Source organism: Populus trichocarpa, chromosome 19 (assembly GCF_000002775.5).
Source record: "Populus trichocarpa isolate Nisqually-1 chromosome 19, P.trichocarpa_v4.1, whole genome shotgun sequence".
Lineage (NCBI taxonomy): Eukaryota > Viridiplantae > Streptophyta > Magnoliopsida > Malpighiales > Salicaceae > Populus > Populus trichocarpa.
This window is the reverse complement of record NC_037303.2, coordinates 11941404-11965092: the sequence shown is the minus strand read 5'-3', so window position 1 is coordinate 11965092 and position 23689 is coordinate 11941404. Positions and strand designations below refer to the sequence as shown.

General features: G+C 33.0%; 2 protein-coding genes across 2 annotated transcripts; both read left to right on the top strand.

The window, feature by feature from the left end:
• The first annotated feature begins 3690 nt into the window (after window positions 1-3690).
• LOC7455279 (uncharacterized) lies at window positions 3691-7468 on the top strand. Its single transcript, XM_002325930.4, has 5 exons — window positions 3691-4015; window positions 4725-4924; window positions 5866-5967; window positions 6921-6972; window positions 7090-7468. Exons 1-5 carry the CDS (start codon window positions 3925-3927, stop codon window positions 7200-7202), a joined length of 558 nt encoding a protein of 185 aa, XP_002325966.1. The 5' UTR covers window positions 3691-3924; the 3' UTR covers window positions 7203-7468.
• A 2485-nt stretch (window positions 7469-9953) lies between these two features.
• Window positions 9954-21920, top strand: LOC7455278 (DNA mismatch repair protein MLH1). The gene is made up of 16 exons (XM_024590947.2): window positions 9954-10291; window positions 10380-10552; window positions 10708-10780; window positions 11172-11306; window positions 11417-11627; window positions 12076-12224; window positions 14501-14599; window positions 15272-15347; window positions 15448-15583; window positions 16294-16388; window positions 16483-16591; window positions 17134-17299; window positions 18026-18187; window positions 18700-18871; window positions 20648-20805; window positions 21616-21920. Exons 1-16 carry the CDS (start codon window positions 10007-10009, stop codon window positions 21658-21660), a joined length of 2244 nt encoding a protein of 747 aa, XP_024446715.1. The 5' UTR covers window positions 9954-10006; the 3' UTR covers window positions 21661-21920.
• The last annotated feature ends 1769 nt before the right edge of the window (window positions 21921-23689 follow it).

Here is a 23689-nt window from a genome sequence, read left to right as displayed (position 1 = left end):
AGCTGGATATGGGATGAAAGCTTGATCACATTCCAGGGATGGTTCCTTCTCAGCCCATGTTAGAGAGTTCGCGAAACAGGTTTGCAAGAATTCATCATTGGAAGCCTATTGACATGAAATAAATGAGCAGCCAACTCCCATATATATATACACCGCATGGTGGTAACATGATACATCAGTAAATGATGTGCGAATAATATATGACAGCTACTATTTCAATCACATGATAATCTGACAAGTCAATTCAAGCAATCCTCAATCTGCCTTGAAAGATAGTTTCCCGTGTGAGATGTGGAAGGTTAGCATGTAAAATTATACCATTTCTCAACAGTTAGTGGGGGAAATTATTTCACTCTACCCAAACCAATAATGCCTTCATGGGACGAAACTATGACTATCTGATTTATTCCACCATTTATATGTATGCCAATAGTATTTGCAGTGGTCGAGCACATTCTTCAGCCTTGTAATTTCCAGTCATGATAGAAAAAAACTAGAAAAGAAAATCACAGTACACATGTTCTTTACCTTCTTTCCAATGTTGGTAGACAGATGTCTGGCTCTTCTACTAACGAATTTCCAGTGCAGCCAGCCACTTCTTATGAAAGGAACATCTAAGATCTAGTATCATAGAAGCTTAGAGAAAACTTGGCCTGTGGTGACTGCAGCCTTGGCTAGTTTGATATTCGAGCTTAGTTGAATTGAGTACTTGTTTCTGGTTTACTTGTTTTGTATATTCTTTTGTAAGAAGTTCATCATTCACTGATCAGAAGAAATGAGAGCTGGATTTTTTCCCTTTGTGCTTTTATCTTTGGACTCGAGACTTGTTGATGTAAAATGTGAATTCACCTTGGGAATTTTCTTGATGAGAACATTCACCTGCACAACCTGATTTCCAAACTATTCAAGCTGTGAAGAGCCTCCTTCACTGGTATAACTTCAGAGCTGATTTCATTTGCATTGTCAATAACCATATCCTGCACTGGTACGATTTCACCTTAAGGCTCTGACTGCAAATTAGAATCACAATCAAGAAAAGAAGTGAAAAGAATTGATAAGATGAAGGAAGAAGCAAGATGATCACAAAAGATGGGGAAAACGAAAACTAAATTTACTTGGGACGTTGGAAAAACAAGAATTGAATTAGATAAGAGGAATCAGAAACTGCCATGCTAAGCTATTAAATTTGAAGATAAATATCCGTTTTAATTATATGCTTGCAAAAAATAATCGACATGCATCAGGTTTCAAACTTTCCCAATGATCCCCACCGCAAAAATGGAATGATACATGTGTAGAGCTTTTCAGAAGAATGGCCTATCCAATACAGGCATTAATTGCTTGTCCTTAGAAGGCATATGACTTCATTAACAAAACTTAAAACATTTTTTTTCTTGTAATTTTGTCGTGCCATTATATTGAGTAACTATTTACAATTTACTCGCCTGAAGGAACTCACAGGTTGACACTAAAAATAAATCAATTAAAAAAAATAAAAAAAAAATTAGATTTAGTTTGAGTCATCATGTTAAATTTACAATTTGATTGTGACATCAGAATAACCTTATATAAAATAAATTAAATAAAATAATGAAGGTCAACTCTCAACCAAACTAAATGATAAAAAGAGAAATTAAAAAAAAATCAATTGAAAAAACATAAAAAAATGAGTCAACTCATATTAACTCGATTAACCCTTAATCTAGGAAATGAAATCAATATAACTTCATAAAAAAAAAAGAAAACAAAAAAATCACGAAACTCAAGATCCAATAATCTAATGTCGAATAATAAAATTGAAAAAAAAATATTAATTTTAAAAAATGAACCTAAAAAAGACCAAAATCAAATCGGGATAATCTTTAAAACAAATGCTCTAAATCATGAGATTGGGATTACCCAATAGAAGAAATACACAAAAAAATCACAAAATGTTTTCCTAATCATCCAAACATCGAAGGATGAAATTAAAAAAAAATTAAGAAAATGATTAAAAAATAAAAAAATAGCAATAAAAATGAATAAGGACCAAATCTGGTATAAAATTTAATAAAATAAAATAATGAGGGATGAAATTGAAAAATAAAACAACAATCAAGAAAAGGATAAAAAATAACAATAAAAAGAATGAGGATCAAATTGAATACAAAAATTAAATGAAATCAAATGTTGAGGGATGAAATTGAAAAACAAAATCAATTTTAAAATGCACTTAAAAGCAAAACAAATGGCAATTAAAAGAATGAAGACCAAAATTGATACATGGTTTTAATAACTCAATTTGATTTAATTATGGGGAAAATTAAAGTTTAATAATGTTTAAGAATTAATTTGGGTCAAATTAAAGGATTTAATTAGGTGCAATGATTTAATTATACTTTAAACAAGTCAAATTAATTTTATTAGGGGCTTAATTGGTGAAAAATTAAGTTTGAGAGCCCAGTTTAGGGTTAATTGAGAATATTAGAATTTTAAGAGACCAAATTTAATTTTTACCAAGTCAATTGATTGAAATCAGAAGTAAAATCACAAAAAAAAACTAAAGTTTTGGGGTCAATTAAGGGTTAAATTGAAGAAATTCACAGTTAAGGATCATTTTGCAAAAGACGCTGAAATTTGGCAACCCAATAAGCTAAAATCAAGGGTGAAATTAAAAAAAATTAAAAGTTTAATGATCAATTAAGGGTTAAATTGTAGAAATCCAAGACCAAGAACTAAAATAAAATAGACGCTGAAACCAGGGCTTAAATTGAAGTTCATCAGGGGTAACATTGCATAAAATTGAAAGTTTGAAGCCAATCAGGGATGTAAGTAAAAATAAATCACAATTCAAAGGACTAAAACAATATTTGCCATTAGGCCCATGCGTTAGCTTTTTTTGGTAAATTTTTTGATAAAAAGATCATTGAACCCAATTGATTCCATGAGTTAGGTCGCAGGTTTAACGAGTTAATCTGCAATATTCGAGCTAATTTTTTTTTTTAAAATATAATTTCACTATTTGTTATCAATGATCTAAATTTTTTTTAATTAACTCAAATTTAAAAGAATACAACTTTACAATTTATTATTAATGATCTATTTTTGTTACCTCGGGCCATGCATCTATCATGTCTTTTTTTTAGAAAATGATTCATACAAAAAAATTATAATATACTTTATTGTCGTATAACTAAATGAAAAATAATCTTTGAGATATAAGATTTATTTAATTCGATAACGTCCATGATTTGTATTGCGAGTTTGTTTGGTTGACTCAAGTTCACTTAAGTTTTGTTTTTTTAATTAAATATTGTGTTTTGCTAATTTTATCCTTTAACACTGAGTTAATTCGAGATTGAGTTTTTTAATTTTTTTTTCAAGATTATCCCCATGAGTTTCACAAGTAAGCCCAAATTAATCTAAATAGATCAAATGTTTTTTTATCTTAATATTATATAAGAATATTGTTCAATTCATGGTTAAGATATATTTATTATTTTAGGAGACAGTTTACCGATGTTTATATGTATTTTTTTTACGCTTGGTAAACTATATTTCCCTTCATGTTTAAATTATAGGAATCAATTTGTAACATTAGAGAAACTATAGGTCCCAAACTGTATTTTGCCACTTTCATTTTCTTTTTACAGTTTTAGGCTTTTAGCCGATCCTTTCCCTTATTTACTACCATACCATACGACCATTTTCCCATAAACCTAACAATATAAATTATTACCTGTTCGTCTGTCCAAGAAAAAATAAATAAATAGAACGGGAATTTATAGACAGAGGCCGTTGTTGGATTATTATTATTATTTATTTAAAAACGTAGAAATCTTCTTCGTCAACATTTTTAGTTTCCCAAATCGAAAGACGTTGGAAATCGAAAAATCTTAAGTGTTAAGCAAAGAAAGAAGAACGAAGCAAACAGAGAAGGAAGCAATGGATGGACCTCCAGTGAATGATTTTTGCTCCATATGCCATGGACATTTCAACATTGCTTGCCAGGCCAATTGCTCTCATTGGTTTTGTGGTCAGTTTCTTCTCCATTTTCTCATCTACACTTCCGTTTTCTTTCCGAATTAGCTTAAAAACAAGAATCCAATGTGAGTTTTTTTTTCGTTCTTTTTTTAACAAGGAAGAAGATTTTGATGGTATTCATGAATGATAAATGATTATCTTTCATGGGGTTTCTTGTGTTTGCTAAATTATCATTTAATAATAGCAATTTGTGTCTATGATGGCTTTTGAGCTTAAGGAGTTGAACCAGGAAAAGGAATTGATTGAAAAGTTTATCTTAACATTAGTTATCAATTATTAGTACCCATTTAATTTAAATTAACGTTGAGGTATTTGGTTTATTGTAATAATGCTTAATTTTGAGTTTATGATTTGCACAAGTTGTTCATAGGAACATATTTAGTTCGATGACATTGGTTTTCTGTTAAATCTTGTGCTTATAATAGGAATTGCATTCAATCATTTACATTTTCTTATGTTTCATTTTTGCAAGAACCAGATGTTTTACAACTCAGGATTCCTTGACAATAATGTTATCATATAAAAGCATAAAATTATAATTGAAGAACAAATCTTTGTCCAGTTATGTGGTCAAAATGCATATTTTTATCTATTTTCTTTTGTTGAAATGATATATGGGTTTTCTCTTTCTAATCTCTGGTTTCTAGATTGTTAAGATTAAACATGCAGGTAATGCAATTTTTTTTCCCTTGGTATTTTAGGTGATTGTATTATGCTTGTTTGGCATCATGGATCCGTACTCCAGCCATGTAAATGTCCACTGTGTCGTCGGCAGATTACATTGTTGGTTCCTGGTGAAGCTTCATTAAGGGAGCGCAGTGATCCTGATGTTGCTGAGGTTCTTGGAAAAATTGAAAGATACAATCATCTTTTTGGTGGAAATACCAGTGGTCTCATTCAGGCATGTAGATTTAAGTGTCTCAGTGTCTTGTATATAATAAATTGTTCCTTGCAACTAATATTACCTTAAACAAGGCAACCTTAGTCTGATCAGAATCAAAAGGCAACAGCCAAAACAAAGGACAGATATTGATTTTTGTTATGGAATGCATGTCTTTCTTGTGGAAGTTTAAGAGGATTTTTTTTTCCCAACAGTTATTCCGAATTTGGTCTATAGATTCTGTGTTATTACCTTTTCACTGCGCCTTCCAAATTCTTGTTTGTCCTCCCTTCTTTCTTCCATGCAGCAATCTCAGCTGCCACCCTGTTTCTCTGTTGATAGTAGTTGCTCTACTTCCTAGCTTTAGAGAAAGAATATGAGAAGAAGAATAGTTGCTTTACTTTGTGGCCTATATGGTTGTGCTACTTTGTCACAGTTTTTTCTCATTTTCCACTGGTAGGATACCTTTTTCTTCTCATAGATGCATTTAGGTGTTTTCTTCCTTATGTCACATAATGTGATATCTTATGATTTCTGATTTCTCAGCTAAAATCACAGAAAACTATACAGTTTTAGGAGATCTACTTGTATATAGAACTTAAAACGTGAGATAGAGTTCTCTAAAAAATTACTTGGTAATGTTAGTAAGATTAAAGCAGTTATTCTGTTGATGGGGAACAGTAAGGTCTGATACCTATGCCTCAGGTGTAGTTATTGCTTAATTGATTTACTAAGAAGTTCCGCTGGGTTCTATAGATTTGAAGGTGCCAACTAAATGAACAACAGCCTCTTTTGTTCTGATCTTCATATGAAGCTTTCACTCATTTTTCTTAATCGTAAGAAAGCTAGATATGATGATTAAAAAGTATTAGTTGATGACATGCACTATAATTTTTATCTGTTTCAGTATTTATAATCATATCTGCTATGAGTTTTAAAAAGATGGATTCTCTTATCTTCAGAGAATGCAAGACCTTCCATTTCTTCTCCGGAGGTTGTTGCGAGAAATAATGGATCCCCAAAGGTCTCTTCCTTTGGTCATCAGGGCGCGCGTCTATATTGCAGTTAAGTGAATCAGCAACTGTCTGTTTCTTATTCTTGCATTGTGGTTTTGAAACTCTTGCATGGATGGTGAACATAAGAATGCTGCTATCTATTTGTTTTTTCCTTTCAGCTTGATGTTCTGTCATCTTCTAGGAATATACTATGAGCCTTTTTTTTTAATCTGATTATTGGTAAGATTTAACCTAAAATTAATCCATCTGTTCAAAAGGGACTCAAGATCGAACTCTTAATAGATTCGACATACAGTGTGTGGTGGCTCTCATACTTGTAAATTTGAAGTATTCCATACCTTCACGTCTTGAGTATTTGAGAAGGCATGTAATGGAATGCTAGAAAATTGTTGCTTAGTTCTTCAACATCTAATATAATATATTCCTGTGAACAAGAATACTGTTTTAGACACTAGAGCTCAACTCAAGAAAGACATGGTATAATGATCGAGCAGAAGATTGTCAGAATGAGAAGTCATGACTTCCTAGAGCAATGATATAATTTTATGGAAACTTGGATGCTGGCTTAATATAATTGGTATGGGTTTTATTTAGCCTTTCATGGAGAATTCGCCCCCCAACATACTTTCTGTTTGCTGTTATTCAGTGTCAAAGGAGGATTGCCGCTGTATGTTCTAATCCATGAAATGTGACAATGACATAATCTAGTCTATTAAGAACAATTATTTTTGTGGGCTGCATATCCAATATAGACTCACGAAGCAACTTAGTATTCAGTTTTTTGTTTTTCTGTTATGTTTTGCATTCTTTGACTGGTTTATAGTTTGGTTAGTTTGTTAGGAGAAACTGTTACTGCATTAGCTGTTTTATGCAACTCCTTAGACTAAAGCACTAGTCTTCTTCGATTGACCAAATTAAGTTTTTTATGCATTACTTGATTTGTTGTTTGGGATTCTAGTCTCATTTTCACAGCAAGATTCTTATTTATTTCTTGTTTGCAGGTGGTGCTAAGTGCCATCTACGTCATCAGCCCTATAGACATTATTCCAGAAGGTAACTGATAGCTTTGATCTATTTACTTATTTTTTTGTTTTCTTGCATTGCTTTGGTTGACTAGTTTTGGTGAATAACATTAAAATAATGCAATCAGCTATGGATTTTAATTTACAGGAATTTTGGGAATAGTTGGTCTCCTGGATGATCTCCTCGTAGTGCTCATTTGCTTTCTTCATGTTGCTGCTATCTACCGGGCAGTATTGCATTATCGTCATGGAGGTTCTTGAACAGAACATGAGGCTCGATGAAGAACATGAGGCTTGATGAGGTTAACCTACAAATTTAGTTATAAGTTCTTCCGTAGAAACCTAAACATGTTTTCACTAATTGCAAAGGAAGGTTTTTTTGTAGATATGATAGTACCTTTTGCCCCCCTCTTCCTGAAGAAATAATATGTTCATATATATTTGCCAATACTTGTCTTTTATACATACATAATTAGCATTGTAGTGTTGTCATTGATGATTAGAGTTGAAGTAGCCTTTTCGTTTGATATTGATGTTGTAGCATATTTTGTTTCCTCTTGCTCTCTATTTCTGGATAAATACCTTCTTCCCCCATTTGAGGCAAGACCTCTGTTTGACGGGGCATGACTACTGTTATTGTGGACTTGAGGCGTGCAGGACGTAAGACCATATAGGGTAACTGACCATATAGGTAACCAGCAGAACCTTTGTCCAAAATATGAACAAGAAAAGGATGGAAAGGAGAAGCAGGTGTCACAAGTTTGTATGGTGCAGAATCGCTGGACAGCCATTGAAAAAAAAGGTGAAGAACGATGGACAATGCCACGAGTCTTTCTCCAGATGAAACAATGTATGGAAATGATTAGTGGAACATTTTGAGACGTGGGACATTGAATTGAAGATTACAAGCTCAGTTCTTGATTCATTTAAATTTGATTTTTGTAGTAAGCTGGCGTGTATATGGATATGCAGGATAGGAAGAAAAGCAGAGTTAAATGTTATATCTCCCATTTGGATGACACATCCCATGTGTCGCTGATGTGGCTCTTACATGGCAGAGATGGGCACGCGTCCTTGTTTGGAAATTTGCGTGGTTATGCATAAGTGACAGCCATCAGGTTGCAGTAGATTTCTAAATTAATTCTGAACCGTGGGCCGAATTTAAGTGAGGCTAAAACATTCCCTGCTTTGCATGAGTTGTTTTTTCTTGTCATTTTCCATCAATTATTAGTTTGTAGGCCTTTCGCATGATTCCTTGTAGATGGATGCTTGCTAAATGAGCAAATATTCCTCTACTCTTTCTTCATAATTGTTGAAGACTCAACTGTGTCATCATCTCCCTGTGGCTTTCTTTGTATTTCTTAGCAGTTTATAAGCTTGAAGATTAGTACCCCCTCCCCCAACACACACAACTAGAAAGTTGAACTTAGCAGTACAAACTAGAAAGTGAGAGGAAAGGTGGAGAAGAATGATGGCAATGCATCATACGTCTTTAGAGATATGATGGTGAAATAAAATTATCTGGGATCGTGCCTGTTGGAAAGTTGAACTTAGCAGTACAAACTACAAACTTCTAATTCACCAAAACATTCCAACAGAATTCAGAATGGCTAAACATTCTGGCGAATGCCAGCGCCATCTTACTTGCTAGGATCATCATGGCTTGGACAAAAGCTGAAAGTATCAAACTATAAAGTGTTTGAATTGAATTTAGAATTCTCTGCAGAAGTTTAAATTGGACAAACAAGTCTGGAAGTGAACGATTCAAAACATCTCTACTACTGAGAATGCAGATGTCTGAGAGAACAGGTGCAAAACATGTTTGATTGATATAATTTGGTCAATTTATAGGTTTAAATACAATCTCAACTATTAGAAAACACATAGTTTGATTAAAAAATGTTTCAAATATTTTTTTTAAAAAAAAATATTGAGATGACAACATATTAAATTAACCTCAGTCAACCCGGGTTAACCTGATAAATTCACGATTCGAGTAATGAAACTATGGTAACTCTATAGAAAACAAATCGAAACAACTTATAAAACTCAATTCTTAATCAACCAAGTGTTTAATAATAAAATTGTAAAAAAAATAAAGTACAAATAAAATAAGAATCAACCTGAGTTAATCTACCAAATCCACGACTCTGGTCATGAGATAAAAATAATTTTATGAAAAGCAAATCAAAATAAATTATGAAACTCAATTTTCAATTGACTCAATCTTAAAAGATGGAATTGAAAAAAAAATCAATTAAAAAAAAGAACACAAAAAAACAAATTGAATCAATCTGGGTTATGTCGCGACCGGAATAACCTCAAAGAAAGCAAATCGAACCAAATTATGAGGTCTAATTCTCAATTAACCCAATATTAAAGGATGAAATTGAAAAAAAAACTTCAAATAAAAAAACAAATAAAAAAACCCGAGTCAATCTACCAAATTCATGATTTAAGTTATAAAATTAGGATAAATTTATAGAAAGTAAACTGAAACAAATTATAAAATTTAATTTCTAATAAAACCAATATGAAAGATGATTTTGTTGTAAAAATTAAAATTAAAAAACATAAAAGAAAAAAAATGTTGTTCCACTAAATCTTTTTGACGTGAAACAATTTTTTGATTTGATTTTCTTTTAAATAGTTTTGATTTTTCAATTAGGTAAATTTATTAGAATTTTTGTAAAAAAGATGTTAACTTTCCAACAAAAGGACTTTTCTTAAAAAAAAAAAAAATGATTTGCGCATATTTTTCAATTTTCGGACTTTTTATTAAAATTTGCAAACTAGAAATGGAGCGAAAAATGGAAAAACTTTCCATTACTAAAGAGCTCGTAAATTTCATCGGGTGTCTTGAAATTAAAGTACTACAAGATGGGATTGCATATTTTTAAAGTAGAGTGATTAATCTGATACAATCTGCATAATTCAAGGACCTAAATCTCCCACGCAATTAAAATATCAAAATATAAGAAAATAACGTAATTCTTTCCCTCCTTTGTGACCCGCCAACACTATACGGGAAGACACTCATTTTCACTCTCTTCTTCTAAACAAAAATGGAAGCCGGTGAACACTCACCTCCAACATCACCGGAAACCGACCTAATGGAAATAAAAACAGAAAAAACACCATACTCACCATCGGAACCACCAAAAATCCACCGTCTAGATGAGTCCGTGGTCAACCGAATCGCCGCCGGAGAAGTAATTCAACGCCCTGTTTCAGCCATCAAAGAACTAGTAGAAAACAGCCTCGACGCGCACTCTACCTCTATAAACGTCGTTGTTAAAGACGGTGGCCTTAAACTCATTCAAGTCTCCGATGACGGCCACGGCATTCGCGTACTTAAATAAATAAAAAAACTCAAATTTTAATTTTCAAAGGTAAAATAATTGTTTTTTTAATTTAATTTAATTTAATTTTCTGCAGCGTGAGGATTTGCCTATATTATGCGAGAGGCATACGACGTCGAAGCTGACTAATTACGAGGATTTACAGTCGATTAAGTCAATGGGGTTCAGAGGAGAGGCATTGGCCAGCATGACTTATGTAGGTCATGTGACTGTCACTACTATTACTCCAGGAAAATTGCATGGTTACAGGCAAGCAAACAATTTTTTTTTTTGCATTTTAACTGTTTGATTAAATGCTTCTGAGAAAAGTTTTCAACTTTACCTGTTTTCACTTTCATATAGTGAAAATCAATAATTTAATGGAGGATCTGGGTTTTGTTATTGCTCTTGTTTTTTTTTTTCAGGGTTTCATATAGAGATGGGGTAATGGAGGATGAGCCTAAGCCTTGTGCTGCAGTTAAAGGGACGCAGATAATGGTGTGTGTGAATTGGACTTTTGAGTTTATATGTGGTTTGCTTGTTTAATTCATAAAAATTTGCAATATAGAAAACAAAGTAAATGAAGGGAGAAAAAAATGGGGATGTCGTTATGAGTGCAAAATTTAGAAGACCGTTGTATGTTAAAGGTTGTTTGATAGATGATGTGGATTTTGATATATGTCATCAAATAGTTAAATCCTCGAGAATGAATGAATGCTAGTTGATTTTGATCCTGCTGAGAAAAGGTTAGAATTTACTGGAAATTTTAGTGACAATCTCTGATTTTCTATAATATTATTATTGTTGTTTTTTTTTTATAAGTATTTTTCTTCCTCAAATAATTTGGATTTTGCTGCGTCTTAAATAATCTAGTTGCTTGTCTTATTAGGTAGAAAACTTGTTCTATAACATGATTGCTAGGAGAAAGACATTCCAGAATTCTTCAGATGATTATTCCAAAATAGTGGACTTGCTAAGCCGATTTGCGATTCATCATATTAACGTGAGCTTTTCTTGCAGAAAGGTTGGTCTCTTGATTATCAAAGCTTAGCTTTACATACAGTATTGAATTGCATGGTTTGAATATTTATTGAACAATTCTGGTAATTTTTTTTTTAATTCTATTGTAATCAGCATGGAGCATCCAGAGCAGATGTCCACTCAGTGACCACATCATCAAGGCTTGATTCCATCAGATCTGTTTATGGAGTTTCTGTTGCTCTCAATCTAATGAAAATAGAAGTTCCAGACAGTGATCCTTCAAGTTCAGTTTTTAATATGGATGGACTCATTTCCAATTCAAATTATGTGGCGAAGAAAACAACAATGGTTCTTTTTATCAATGGTATGTGTTTTTTCACAATTGTAACAAGAAGTCCTTCCCCCCATTTCATGAGCTATTTTCATGATCAAGAAAAAGCGGCTGTGCTTCTGACATTTTTATCACATATAACATAAAAACTGGAGTGATTCTTGTATGGTTTCCTGAACTTCAGGAACCATTACTGTTAATTTTATTGAGTGGTACTGTCTACATGAGAGTCTTAAACTTAGAGCACTCTTTTGACTTTCCAGTACAATCCACAAGCTAAATTCTTTTATGTGGATTGTTATGGAAAGAAGAAAAATATGATGAATTGCGAATTATTTGAAGTTATATACCTTTTACTCTTTTTTTCCCCTTTTCTTTTCCTGTAAGAGTATGAAAAAAAAGAAAGAAAGAAAATAGTTTGGTTCTCACACATTTTCCTATTGTAACTTTCTTTTACCGTGGACTTTTTTGTTTGCTACAGATAGACTAGTGGAATGCACTGCTTTAAAGAGAGCTATCGAAATTGTTTATGCTGCTACCTTACCAAAAGCTTCAAAACCTTTCATATACATGTCAATAGTATTGCCACCTGAGCATGTTGATGTGAATGTGCATCCAACAAAGAGAGAGGTACGCATTTCCAGGAATATGGATAATTTTATTCAATAAATCTGGTCAATGAGGGGAGTAATATGGATAAGTATAAAGCAGAAAAAGGAAAATAATGTCCTCAGATCCCTTGTTCTCTGTAAAAATCAGGTGGAATGTTTTATTTTGCAATTACTCATAATTAGAATCCTAGGGGGAAACAGAAAAATAAAATAAAATCCCATAGCAGTGTCAAATTCCCCTGGCATTTTTTACAGAACTCGACTTGTCTCATGTCCTATGCCTTGGTTTTTTATGTTAACAGTTGCTGATAAAGATGTTATTGCGATATGTGTATTAAAACATGCTGCAATGCTGGGTTAACTATAATTATGTGGCATTTTGAATTTTAATTCCAATTCTCCCAGTTGTTTTCAACAAGAGCATACTACATTATGAACGCACTCTGAACGAATAAATTAATCTTGTCAGTAGCACATTTATGACTCACTGTAAATTCTATTGCAGCATGACGTGCCAAGAATTTTGATGAAGTATTGTGAATGTCTGTGTGAAATTGGACTGTAGCAACCTGCCTGAGGCTGGGGATTTTATTTATTTAGATAATAGAACTGTATTATGAGTAAAAAGAATTATAAAAGCTTGATGGAGGATAAGCCATCCACCCAAATAAGCCTTGGGATTTTTATTTGTTCACTTCTTTGCTGTGTTGACAATTTTTCACCTTAAATGGGAGACTATGAACTCGTTTGCTGAAATTTCAAATCAGTCCATTATATTAGTTTGATTTTCTGTTTTAACGTGAGGAGGTGTGCTGAAATCAGAAAAAAATATTCCATTGTTCTAAATGTTTCGTTTACTTATTAGTTCTAGCTTTGTTTGTTTGGTCATTTAATGATAATCTGTCTGCTACAGTTGGTCTTGCTTTGCTTCCTAGGAAATGTAACTTTTTTGCAACTGTTTAGACCACAAATGGATGGTTTAGTTGAGAGATTGTGTATAGCCATATAAATGCCATTAGATGATTTTAGATCCTCCAATTACTGAAAATACCAAACTTTAAACTCAAGTAATTCATAAACCTTGTAATTGATTCCTTCCATTTTAATCTTTATCATGTAGCCTTATTAGGTCTTAACTATGTCCTGATTCTCTGTTCCTTGAGTGATTGTGAAGAATATAGAATAATCCAATACGCTCTCTGTCCCTAAGTTTCAACTTTATACATAGATTATCAAAGAAAAATTAATTTGATTCCATGCCATCTATTCTCACATCACTTTCTAGTGTTACCTTTTTATTGTATTTCAGAATCAAGCATACATAAATCTTTTGGTGTTGGGCTAGTGCTGAGAGGTTGGATATCCTAATTAGTTAGTTCTCTTTAAACAACAAAACAAATTGTTTTTTTTCTAAGAAATACATAAACCACAATTATTATTATTATTATTATTATTATTATTATTATTATTATTATTGTTATATTTTTTTTATCATTACATGCTACAAAGTCTTTGGGAACTCACAATATCATAACCTTATAAAGAGCACAATTACCTTAACAATTTTTCTAAAAATTCATGAGACATTTACTCCCAAATTTGCATGAATTATATTTCAAAAGCTCAATGAATGGAGAGTTTTATTTAAATCTAAGTTAATGAGAGATAAAATAGTTAGATTAAGAGTGAAAGTGGATTTTAATCTGGGTATGACACAAAAACCAAATAGTTAATGCTTTGACATTTTCAGTGGACAGTAATTTTGGGACATCTCAAAATGGAAAGGTGGATAGACTCTCTATGACGAGAGATATGCAATAATGTGTGTGATCTTCTACTCTTTACTTTTTTCAGCTGCTATTGTTTGCTACATAAGAGAGCATAACTATAAGTTTTGAAATTCAAGTTGGCTTCTTAGCACATATGGGAGTGAACTTAGGTGTTCTCTCATACATGCATAGGACAGATTTCAGTAACATTTATGGTGGGTAGTTCTTGTGAAGGTAAAAAGAAAAGGAATATGCTTATTGTTTATTCATTACTTGCATAAGCTTACATGGGTATGGTAGGCTAGGTGTGCCTTATATGCTCAGTTTACATTTATACTAAATGCCAATGAGTTGTTTTGTTTTATTAATGTAGAAGGAAAAATATAAAATATAAAACTGTATTTGTATCATATATGAATTTGGTACAGAAAGAAGTGTATAGCTTTTCATTTACTTTAAATTCTACCCCCTTCCAAAACTATTTATTAATTTGCTTTTAGTAAAGAAATCATGTGCTAATATGCAGGTAAGCCTTCTGAACCAAGAATTCATTATTAACACGATACAATCTGCTGTTGAATCAAAATTGAGGAACTCAAACGAGGCTAGGACATTTCAAGAACAGGTACATTTTGGTAATGAAACTTGGAACTAGATGTTTTCACAATTTCTTAGCTATCTGTTTCTTTTAACTCTGACCAATCTGTTAATATTACCTCAAAATTTGGATCCAATTAAGAAGTACCAAATCCATTAGAGTGTCTTTCTTTTGATAACATATAGTAACTGGTAAATTCATACCCAAATTTTATTGGATCATCCTATTCTAATCACTATATAATCTTGGATTATTTCCTCATTTGCCTGAATTCGTTGATAATAAGCAATATATTATAGGATTAGACTAAACCTGTGCATCAAGTCACCAAGACCACACTGCATGAAGTCCTGTAATATGTAGTTTTAGAAGTTAGAAGATAGAAAGGGCTCTTTCGAGATTATAAAGTTGAAACTTGAACTCATTTCATGTCTTAAGCATTTAGCTTTACTTTGGACTCTAATGTTCAAGAAGTTCTGCTTTCACAGTTTGAGCTGAATGTTCTAAATTACTTATGGAGCCTATCTGTATGTTCACTGGGTATTTTCTGCCTAACACTGGGCAAGAATTAAACTGTATATCTTTCCTCTTTTCTGTTCTTACTAGACTTGTGGTGAGTGTGACACTATTTCTAGTGTTCTCTATATTAATGCATTTATCCTTTTCGCTTTATTTCCTTCTTCTTTTTCATGCATGTAGACGTTGGATTCCTCTCCAAGTGTTACTTTAAGTGCAAAAAAGGATTCAAATGTTAACCCCTCACCCTCGCCTTATGGTATGGAGCTAATATACTGGTTATCTTATGGTTTGCCTCAATTTTGTCAGAGTCACTGCGATGCCTATTAAGATACTGTTATGTTATTGCATATAATCAGGGTCAAAATCGCAAAAAGTTCCAGTGAATAAAATGGTAAGAACTGATGCATCGGATCCTGCTGGAAGGCTGCATGCCTATTTGCAAGCCAGGCCTGTTGATAATCTTGAAGGGAATTCTAGCTTGGCAGCTGTGAGGTAGGTTCCTTAATCAGTTGTCGTTTTATGTGACCAATGTGAGTCAATTAACCCTTCTAACTGGCTTTAAGTGCAGCCATTATGAACATCCTTGATTGTTCTGATGCTTCTTGAATATCTCATTATCAAATAAGGCATTCTTTTTTGCACATTTCAGGCCTCTTTAGTCAATTAGCCCTGACTGATAACTGGCATTAAGTGCAACTTTTAGCAAAATATCCTATATTAATTGAAGTAGTTCATTAAATGCCTTTTTTTTGGGAAGGAAACACGTTGTATTTTACTGCAAATTTTTGTTCATGTGAAAATTTTTGTTGTTTGTAGCTCAATTTTAATCCACCTAAATATTTTTTAATGATCAAAACTTTGTAATGTAAAAAACATAAGAAGCTAGATGAGAGTTCAATGAGCATTTGATATTCAGACCTCACGGAGAAGAGAGCACAAAACTACAGAACTCTATAAATGTGATAGTATGGGATGATAGAAGGCTAGAAATTTATATAGAATACTATAGACTACTTGTGTTAAATTGGTTATCTATCAGTTTGCATGCTCCCTTTCTATTTTTTATTCTTCATGTGAGTAGGCAATTGCTTTCCGCTAAAAGTTGGAGTTCAATTTCAACAATCACAATAATAAAATTGCGAGTTGAATGATTTTTATACACATAACCAGTTACCTGATTTCTTTAAATTCTACAACTGCAGGTCTTCAGTTAGACAAAGAAGAAACCCTAAGGAAAGTGCAGATATTTCTTCTGTTCAGGAGCTTGTTAATGATATTGATGGAAACTGTCATTCAGGTAGCATTTGACCATATTTATCACGCTTTGGAAAGAGAAATACTTCCATAAGATACAATGTATCAGATACTTCTTCTGATGTATGTTACTGTAGGTCTGCTGGATATTGTCAGAAACTGCACATATATTGGAATGGCAGATGATGTTTTTGCATTGCTTCAGTATAAAACGCAGCTGTATCTTGCAAATGTAGTGAACTTAAGGTAACAATTCTAAGCTGACTGAAATTTTGCATTAATTATCTGTTTATAACAAATATAGGTGTCCAGTATTGTATTGTCAACTTCTTAGCATGGCCACTTTATGCATGAATGCCTTTTTTATGTAATGAAGATTGAAGGTGCATTCAGCATTGCTTCCAAAATAAAATGATCCTAGGAAGTTGCTTGCTTGGAAGAATATGCCTATTTAACTTGATGCATACATGCATGTATGTTCTCCCTTCCCCATTCCTTTCACCAACAGCTTCTTCATAACTATTCTGGATAAATAACAATTCCTTACATTTATTTCTTGTATAGTTGTTCTAAGTTGGTTTTGGAAGTACTATCCACAACAGCTTTATTTTTCTTTCTTCTTTTTCTCCCTTTTTTTTTTTGCTTAATTGGTCCAGTCCAAAAACAACAAGAGGCGTTCAACCAAGCCTATTTCATCAGCTTTAAGAAATGGGCCAAGCCACTAGGAACCTATATGATATTCTTCCTCCACTGACTGAATGATTAGTTCTGTTTCTATGCATTTACAGCAAAGAGCTCATGTATCAGCAAGTTCTACGACGATTTGCTCATTTCAATGTCATACAACTGAGTGATCCAGCCCCTCTTAGATTGCTCATTATGTTGGCATTGAAGGAAGAAGACTTGGATCTAGAATCCAACGAAAATGAAGACCTGAGAGAGAAGATTGCAGAAGTAACTTCTATTCTCTTACGTTGATAGCTTCATTAAATTACCATTAAAGTTCTGTATAACAAATTTATTGAACCTTATGAGGTATCATTCTAACAATTGCTGGGTAGTATATTTCCTATTGGAATTCGAACAAAACATTCTGATGTGTGGATGAGCTAGAATTTGCTTGACTTCTTTTGAACTGTGGCTTTTGTTGTTCAAATATGCACTCTTTTTATAAGTTTTAGTTTTGATACAAGCATGCACGTTTAGATGGTCTCAAAACGAATTTTTACTTTGCTTGTGCAATCTCTTGTGACTTAAAAATAAATTCGAGTTGATTTACATGTCACAGTAAAAAAAAGTCATAAAGCAGAGGTATATACTTTTTTCATAAAGGGAAATACATGACTGTCATTAACAATATCTTTTCATTCTCATGTAGATCTAGAGCAACTGATGATATCACATTCATGTTATTACTTCAATTTTTTTTTTATCTCAATAATGAACATGGGTTCTTAAATATATGTCCGTTCCTCATTTTACCTTTCTTTTTCTTGAGGTTCTAAGTTTTGACTTTATTGGTAGCCTTTTCTGCTAATTTCTAGAGCTTTATTTTCAACAGAGTCAAAGGCTTCGTATTACCATAGCTGAAGGAGCAAGCTTTTGTTTTCTTATTGTGCCAAAAATATGACTGCCATTAACAGTATCTTTTCATTATCATGTACGTTTGATTTTCTTCAGATGAACACTGAACTGCTAAAGGATAAGGCAGAACTTCTAGAGGAGTATTTCTGCATATACATTGACTCACATGGGAATTTGTCTCGGCTTCCTGTCATACTTGACCAATATACACCTGACATGGATCGGATCCCTGAATTTGTACTTAGTTTGGGAAATGATGTAGGTTTGAGATTCCTGAAACTTCACTTCTTTGATATTTAAATATTAGATGAGAGATGAGTCTCTCAATTGAAAATTTTTTTTGTTCTCTTTGTTTTGTTGTTATTCCTTTGTTGATGCTTTGAAAACAAGTATAAGTAGTATATTAGCACGTTTTATTATTTGCTTGCTCTTCATTATTCTAAAATTTTTCAATAAAAAAAATTCTTTTAAATTTTCTTGCACCTCTAATTTCAACAAAATTGTCCATGATAGAAACACTTTGATGATAAATGAATTGCACATTTGATGCTTGTTGTTCTATGTGAGGAAGCTTTTTTGTTCTTTCTATTTCTTTCACTTTATCTGTTGTAATGCCAAAATTTGAAATAGCCCATTTTCTGTAGAATCTCATCCAGATGTAAAATGTGGGAAGTTCCTAAACAGTTGGCAAGCATATAGATTCAAACCATCAATCTCTTATGTAAGTATGCCATTTTGTTCATATATTTGATTTTCAACTCTTTTTGTAGGTTGATTGGGAGGATGAAAAGAATTGCTTTCAAACAATTGCGGCTGCTGTTGGGAACTTCTATGCCATCCATCCTCCTCTATTGCCCAGTCCCTCAGGTGATGGTTTACAATTTTACAGAAGAAGGAAACCTGAAAAGAATCCCGATGATAAAGAAAAAGCAACTGACATAGGTACATCTGCTGTTTGGAATTTCATGCATTGTTTTGTGTTTGACACCTGTGACAGTAAAGTTTTTGAATTTTTTTTCCTTTTCTTTTTATGGTAATTGTGGCTTTTGAGGGTAAACTATGAACGTTTTAATACTTTAGCATCACCACTTCTGTGTAGCCATAATAGGAGCTGCAAAACAAGTATATGTTCTTCAGGTAGGATTTGCGGGAATACAATGCTTTTCATAATTTATCAGATATGTTAAATAGTGATGACTGCACTGCTAATAGCAAAAATCATTAAATAATTCCACAACTTTTGGGTACTGTCATGAAGTTTTATACAATGATGTATGGAGAAATGAAATTACAAGACACTTTTTTTGTTCCTTTTAAAATGTGCTATGTCTTCTTATACTGCAGTTCATCATTTAATTGTTGTAGGTGCAAAGCTTTAAATTTCATGTTATAATCTGTTTTTAAATATGAAATATTCTTCCCTTCTTGCAAAAATAATATATTTCTAAAGAGGGGAAGTTGAACGAAATCTTTGCTGTGGCATTTGCTTGATTTCACTTGATCACCTATGTGGTTTTGGGCACAACACTTTGCTGGTTTGTGCTCCTGAGTGGTACTTAGTTAACTGATTCTTTTAGATTTGGTATGGCAATAGCCCTGAGGATCTTTATTTCATAATTTTCTGTCTCCATTCTGCACATGGAACATTCTAGTAGCCTCAATATTCCTGTTTGTTTATTTAGAATGATTTCCAAAATCGTGTGTTTCTTTTGCAAAAACATTTAATGGTAGTGATTTCTAACTTAGATCACAGCCTTGTATAATTGACAAAAGTTAAAACATATAAACAGCATGGTTTTCTGTTTTAAGATCATCGTTCAGGTGCCCTCTTGTGCCTTATCTGGTTAACCAATTCTGTTATTTGACAGAAAGAGCAATTTCATTTTTAGTCTCGAAGACCATTGATTAATGATTTTTTTTTCTCAATCAATCTTCTCATGAAAAACACTAGCAAATGCCCCGTGATGTTTTCCAGTTTTATCTGTCCACTTTTATTTTCCAACCTTGTTCCATCTTTCTGTAAAACATTCATGTAACAGCAATGATTGTTAAATCCTTGCTACCTGAGATCACTACCTGGAGTATCTGGTGAAAGTAATGACATAAAAGCAATAGTCTTTCTAAAATTGCCTATTTCCATCTTCATCTCTTTGCTTCCCAAGTAACCAATTTCAGGATCAATGGAAGCATAGAAATGAATTTATCTTGAAGCTCTGAAGCTTGAATATAGGATCAAAACCAAAATGCAGACTTGTTGAAAAAAGCAATTGAATGCTGGGCTCAATCAGGTGGGGGCAAAAGGATCAGCTAGGTTTCTTCTTGAAGAAGTAATGTTGGGAGTTCTTACTAGCCTGGTTCATTGTTTTGTAGTACGAACTTAGCTGTTTGTGGTCTTGAATTGCTTGCATTTCTTGCTAGCTAATTGATGATGTTACCTGATGATAAAAGTTTTTGGCATGCACGTTTTTTCACCAAGGTAAATCAACTTGCTAGTCACTGAATACCTGTAAATGACTATGCTCTGGATTTATATTGTTTAAAACACTGCTCACCCCAACTACATTGGACATGAGGCTTAGTTGATTTGAGTTATACCCGCCACTATTCTTCAAGTAGAGGAAACACATATAGAAAGCTCCATTGTCTAAGAAATGATCTTTCCTCTTTGGAGTTTCTACTTAGAGATCGGCAAGCATTTTAAGATTTGAACTTTTACAGATGTTGAAATGGAGGATGAACTTGAGCATGAATTGCTGTCTGAGGCAGAGACTGCATGGGCCCAGCGTGAATGGTCAATACAGCATGTATTATTTCCTTCCATGAGACTCTTTTTAAAGCCACCAACTTCAATGGCTACAAATGGGACATTTGTTCAGGTAAGAATACAGGGGCCTGAAAGTATGCCATTCAGTTTTTATTTTTATTTTTGCTTTTGCTTTTTGCTTTTGATTTTCAGTTTCATTCCAAATGGAACTTGCAAGATGACCTGGTTTTGACTTTTTATTTTTATTTAGAAAAGGTAATTTGTGGTTACTGGTGGCTGTTGCGCGGCCAGTGGTGTCTGACACAATTAACAGCGGACAAATGTTGGTCTTTGTAGGAATCAGCTAGCGCTGGTGGTGGTGGTGGGAGAGTGGAGGGATAGTTGATCATACTCTGTGCTAATAATTTACAAGTGAATTTTTTTTATTTAAAAACTTTTGAAATCCCTTTTCTGGTTCAAACTTGAGCAGAGTTCCCTTCAATGGTGGAACCTCTGTTAAGTTATAGAGGCTTACATGTTCTTGTGGAATTAACAATATTGGGAGTTCCTGCTTAGGGTGTTTCATAGGTTATTCAAGTTAGATAACTTTAGCCCTCCATCTTATTTCATTAACCATTTCTTGGGTCTTCCTGATGTCCAAGAAAGAACTCACTGTTGGTGTTGGCTGACAGCCATCCTAATATTGTTGTCAGCTTTCAAGTAAATGATGAAAATCTCATGTGGTCCATTTTGCTTAGCTACATTTACTTGGTGGCTTTACTTGCTTCACATGTATGATCAGTTCCTTTCTAAAAAGCCCCTTTCTATTTTTCCAGTATCAGTGTTGCCATTGATTATCTTTTATACTATAATTTTCTGTTAGGGATTTTACACTATGCTGCATATGTTTGCAAGACTGATTTATGATCCTTGCTTTGCACAGGTAGCTTCATTGGAGAAGCTTTACAAGATATTTGAGAGATGCTAAATGAATTCACTTCAGACTTATCGACAGAATCACGACAGACAGGAGCTGTTCTTTTGTTGCTGGACTGCAAGGTACACTGGGGAATTTTGGTGGACTGGTTCTATCTTTCTGTATATGATGTCTCTATGATCTGTAGAAAAAAAGAATCCTGGAGATTTTGCATGTTGCTCGTAGATCAACTAATGGTATTATGTGTTGTAAAGAAAGAATTTCGTAATGAATCCACCACAATATGGTCTCTCCCAGGCCTGTTGGTTGAAGCTTAGTTCTTTCATATTTTAGGAGGTGTTAGTTTAGGGCAGGCCTCCTCTCTCTGTCTATGCTTTTCCAATTTTTTTCTCTGTAGGCTGTAGTTTTGATGCTGGAAAAATTAGGTTAGTCCCACTGCTGAATACTATTATTTTAATTATAGGAATGGATATAAAGACTCAGACTCCGAGCTACATGGTTGCAGAAAATGATATGATACTTGACTAATTGTTAAGAGAGGTTTACAAAGAGAATTTTATTAAATTTTAACCTAAAGTCAAAACCAAGTTCCATGATCAGCTAACTTGTAGCTTTAATCAAGTTCTATTACTCCTTCAACTTTGACGGGGTGAAATCTTCAGTTCTTAAAAATTTGTTTTTCTTCTGTTAAAAACTATTTTTTTTTAGGTTTTTGGATTGTTTTAATGTATTAATGTCAAAAATAAACTTCTTAATATAACTTTCTTGCACCATTTAAGTTAGACAATGTAAAAATTACCCCCAGAAAGGGACAAGATGATAGAAAAGTTGAAGGAAATGGGAAGATGCTCCTTGAGACCTGGATGCCTCCTTAATTTACAAAAACTTTCCACATCAAAACTGCTAAAGGCCAGCTCATCTACTTGACTTGTTACATTCATGTCAAGTAGATGAGAAAACTGCTAAAGAAGGAAGAGAAAACTACAAATTGCCGCTACTAAAAATTCGTTCTTTGTATTCTATTTTAATCAAATTGTCAAAAATGTTGTGATTTAGTCATTGACTTCTTGTTAATTTGGGGGGTGTGTGTGTTTGTGTGTATCACACAATCTACATATCGAATTCTAAGATTTTCTTACTGTGTATTATAAAATCATTATTATTAGTTTGTTGTATAATAAAGATTTTGGCATGATCTCCACACTCCCTGTTGACAATAAATTGTAATTTTCTTCTCTGTTTTTTTTTTATTTAATTTTAATGTATAGTATTCCCCATGTTAATCCATACAAACACTATGTATTTTTTTTATTGGACTCTATAATAAGAGGCGTAGCTTTTGGTTGAAAGCAAGTGGTAGCTTAATGTGCTTGTATTTCAAATCAAAACAGACTGTATATTCCGCATCGTTGTGCCTTGAAACAAATATGCTTCTATTTGTTTATACACATAGAAACTCTGCACTTTGGGACTGTTCATGAGGCGTAGAAATCTAGAATATAGCCCTTGTAGTTGTTGTTCATTTTTATTCCTTTTAATTTTAGTTTTTTTTTATATTTCAATTCTCAAGCTCTAATCTCTAGAGCTTTAGAGAGGAGACACTTGTCAAGAAGGAAGAAGAGAGAGAATGATTTTGACCGGTGTAGGGAAGATGCTCTAGAAATTTTGATAAATAACTAAATATATTATTGAAATGAAATAGTTCCTGTATAATGATGAGCATGGCTAGTAAACTAACAAGGACACAAGAATGTCAACTGGTAAATCAGAATGGAAGGGTAAGAAACAAGTTATGTAAAACAAAAAGAAAGAAAATTGTTTTCTCGTTTCCATGATTATGAATCAATGAAGTGTTTTAAATGTAAAGAAAATTTCTGGGCCATTATGGATCATTTCTTACAGAACCAATTGAGGAGAGCTATACATAGGAAGAAGTAGATGGCAGTAAGAACAAAACTGATAGGGAATTCCGGGAAGGTGATTATGTTTACTTGAAAGTTGAAACTTCAACCATACAAGTAGCCCAGCATAATATTAAGAGAGCATTTTAAACTCAATCCATGGTTCTATGGTCCCTATT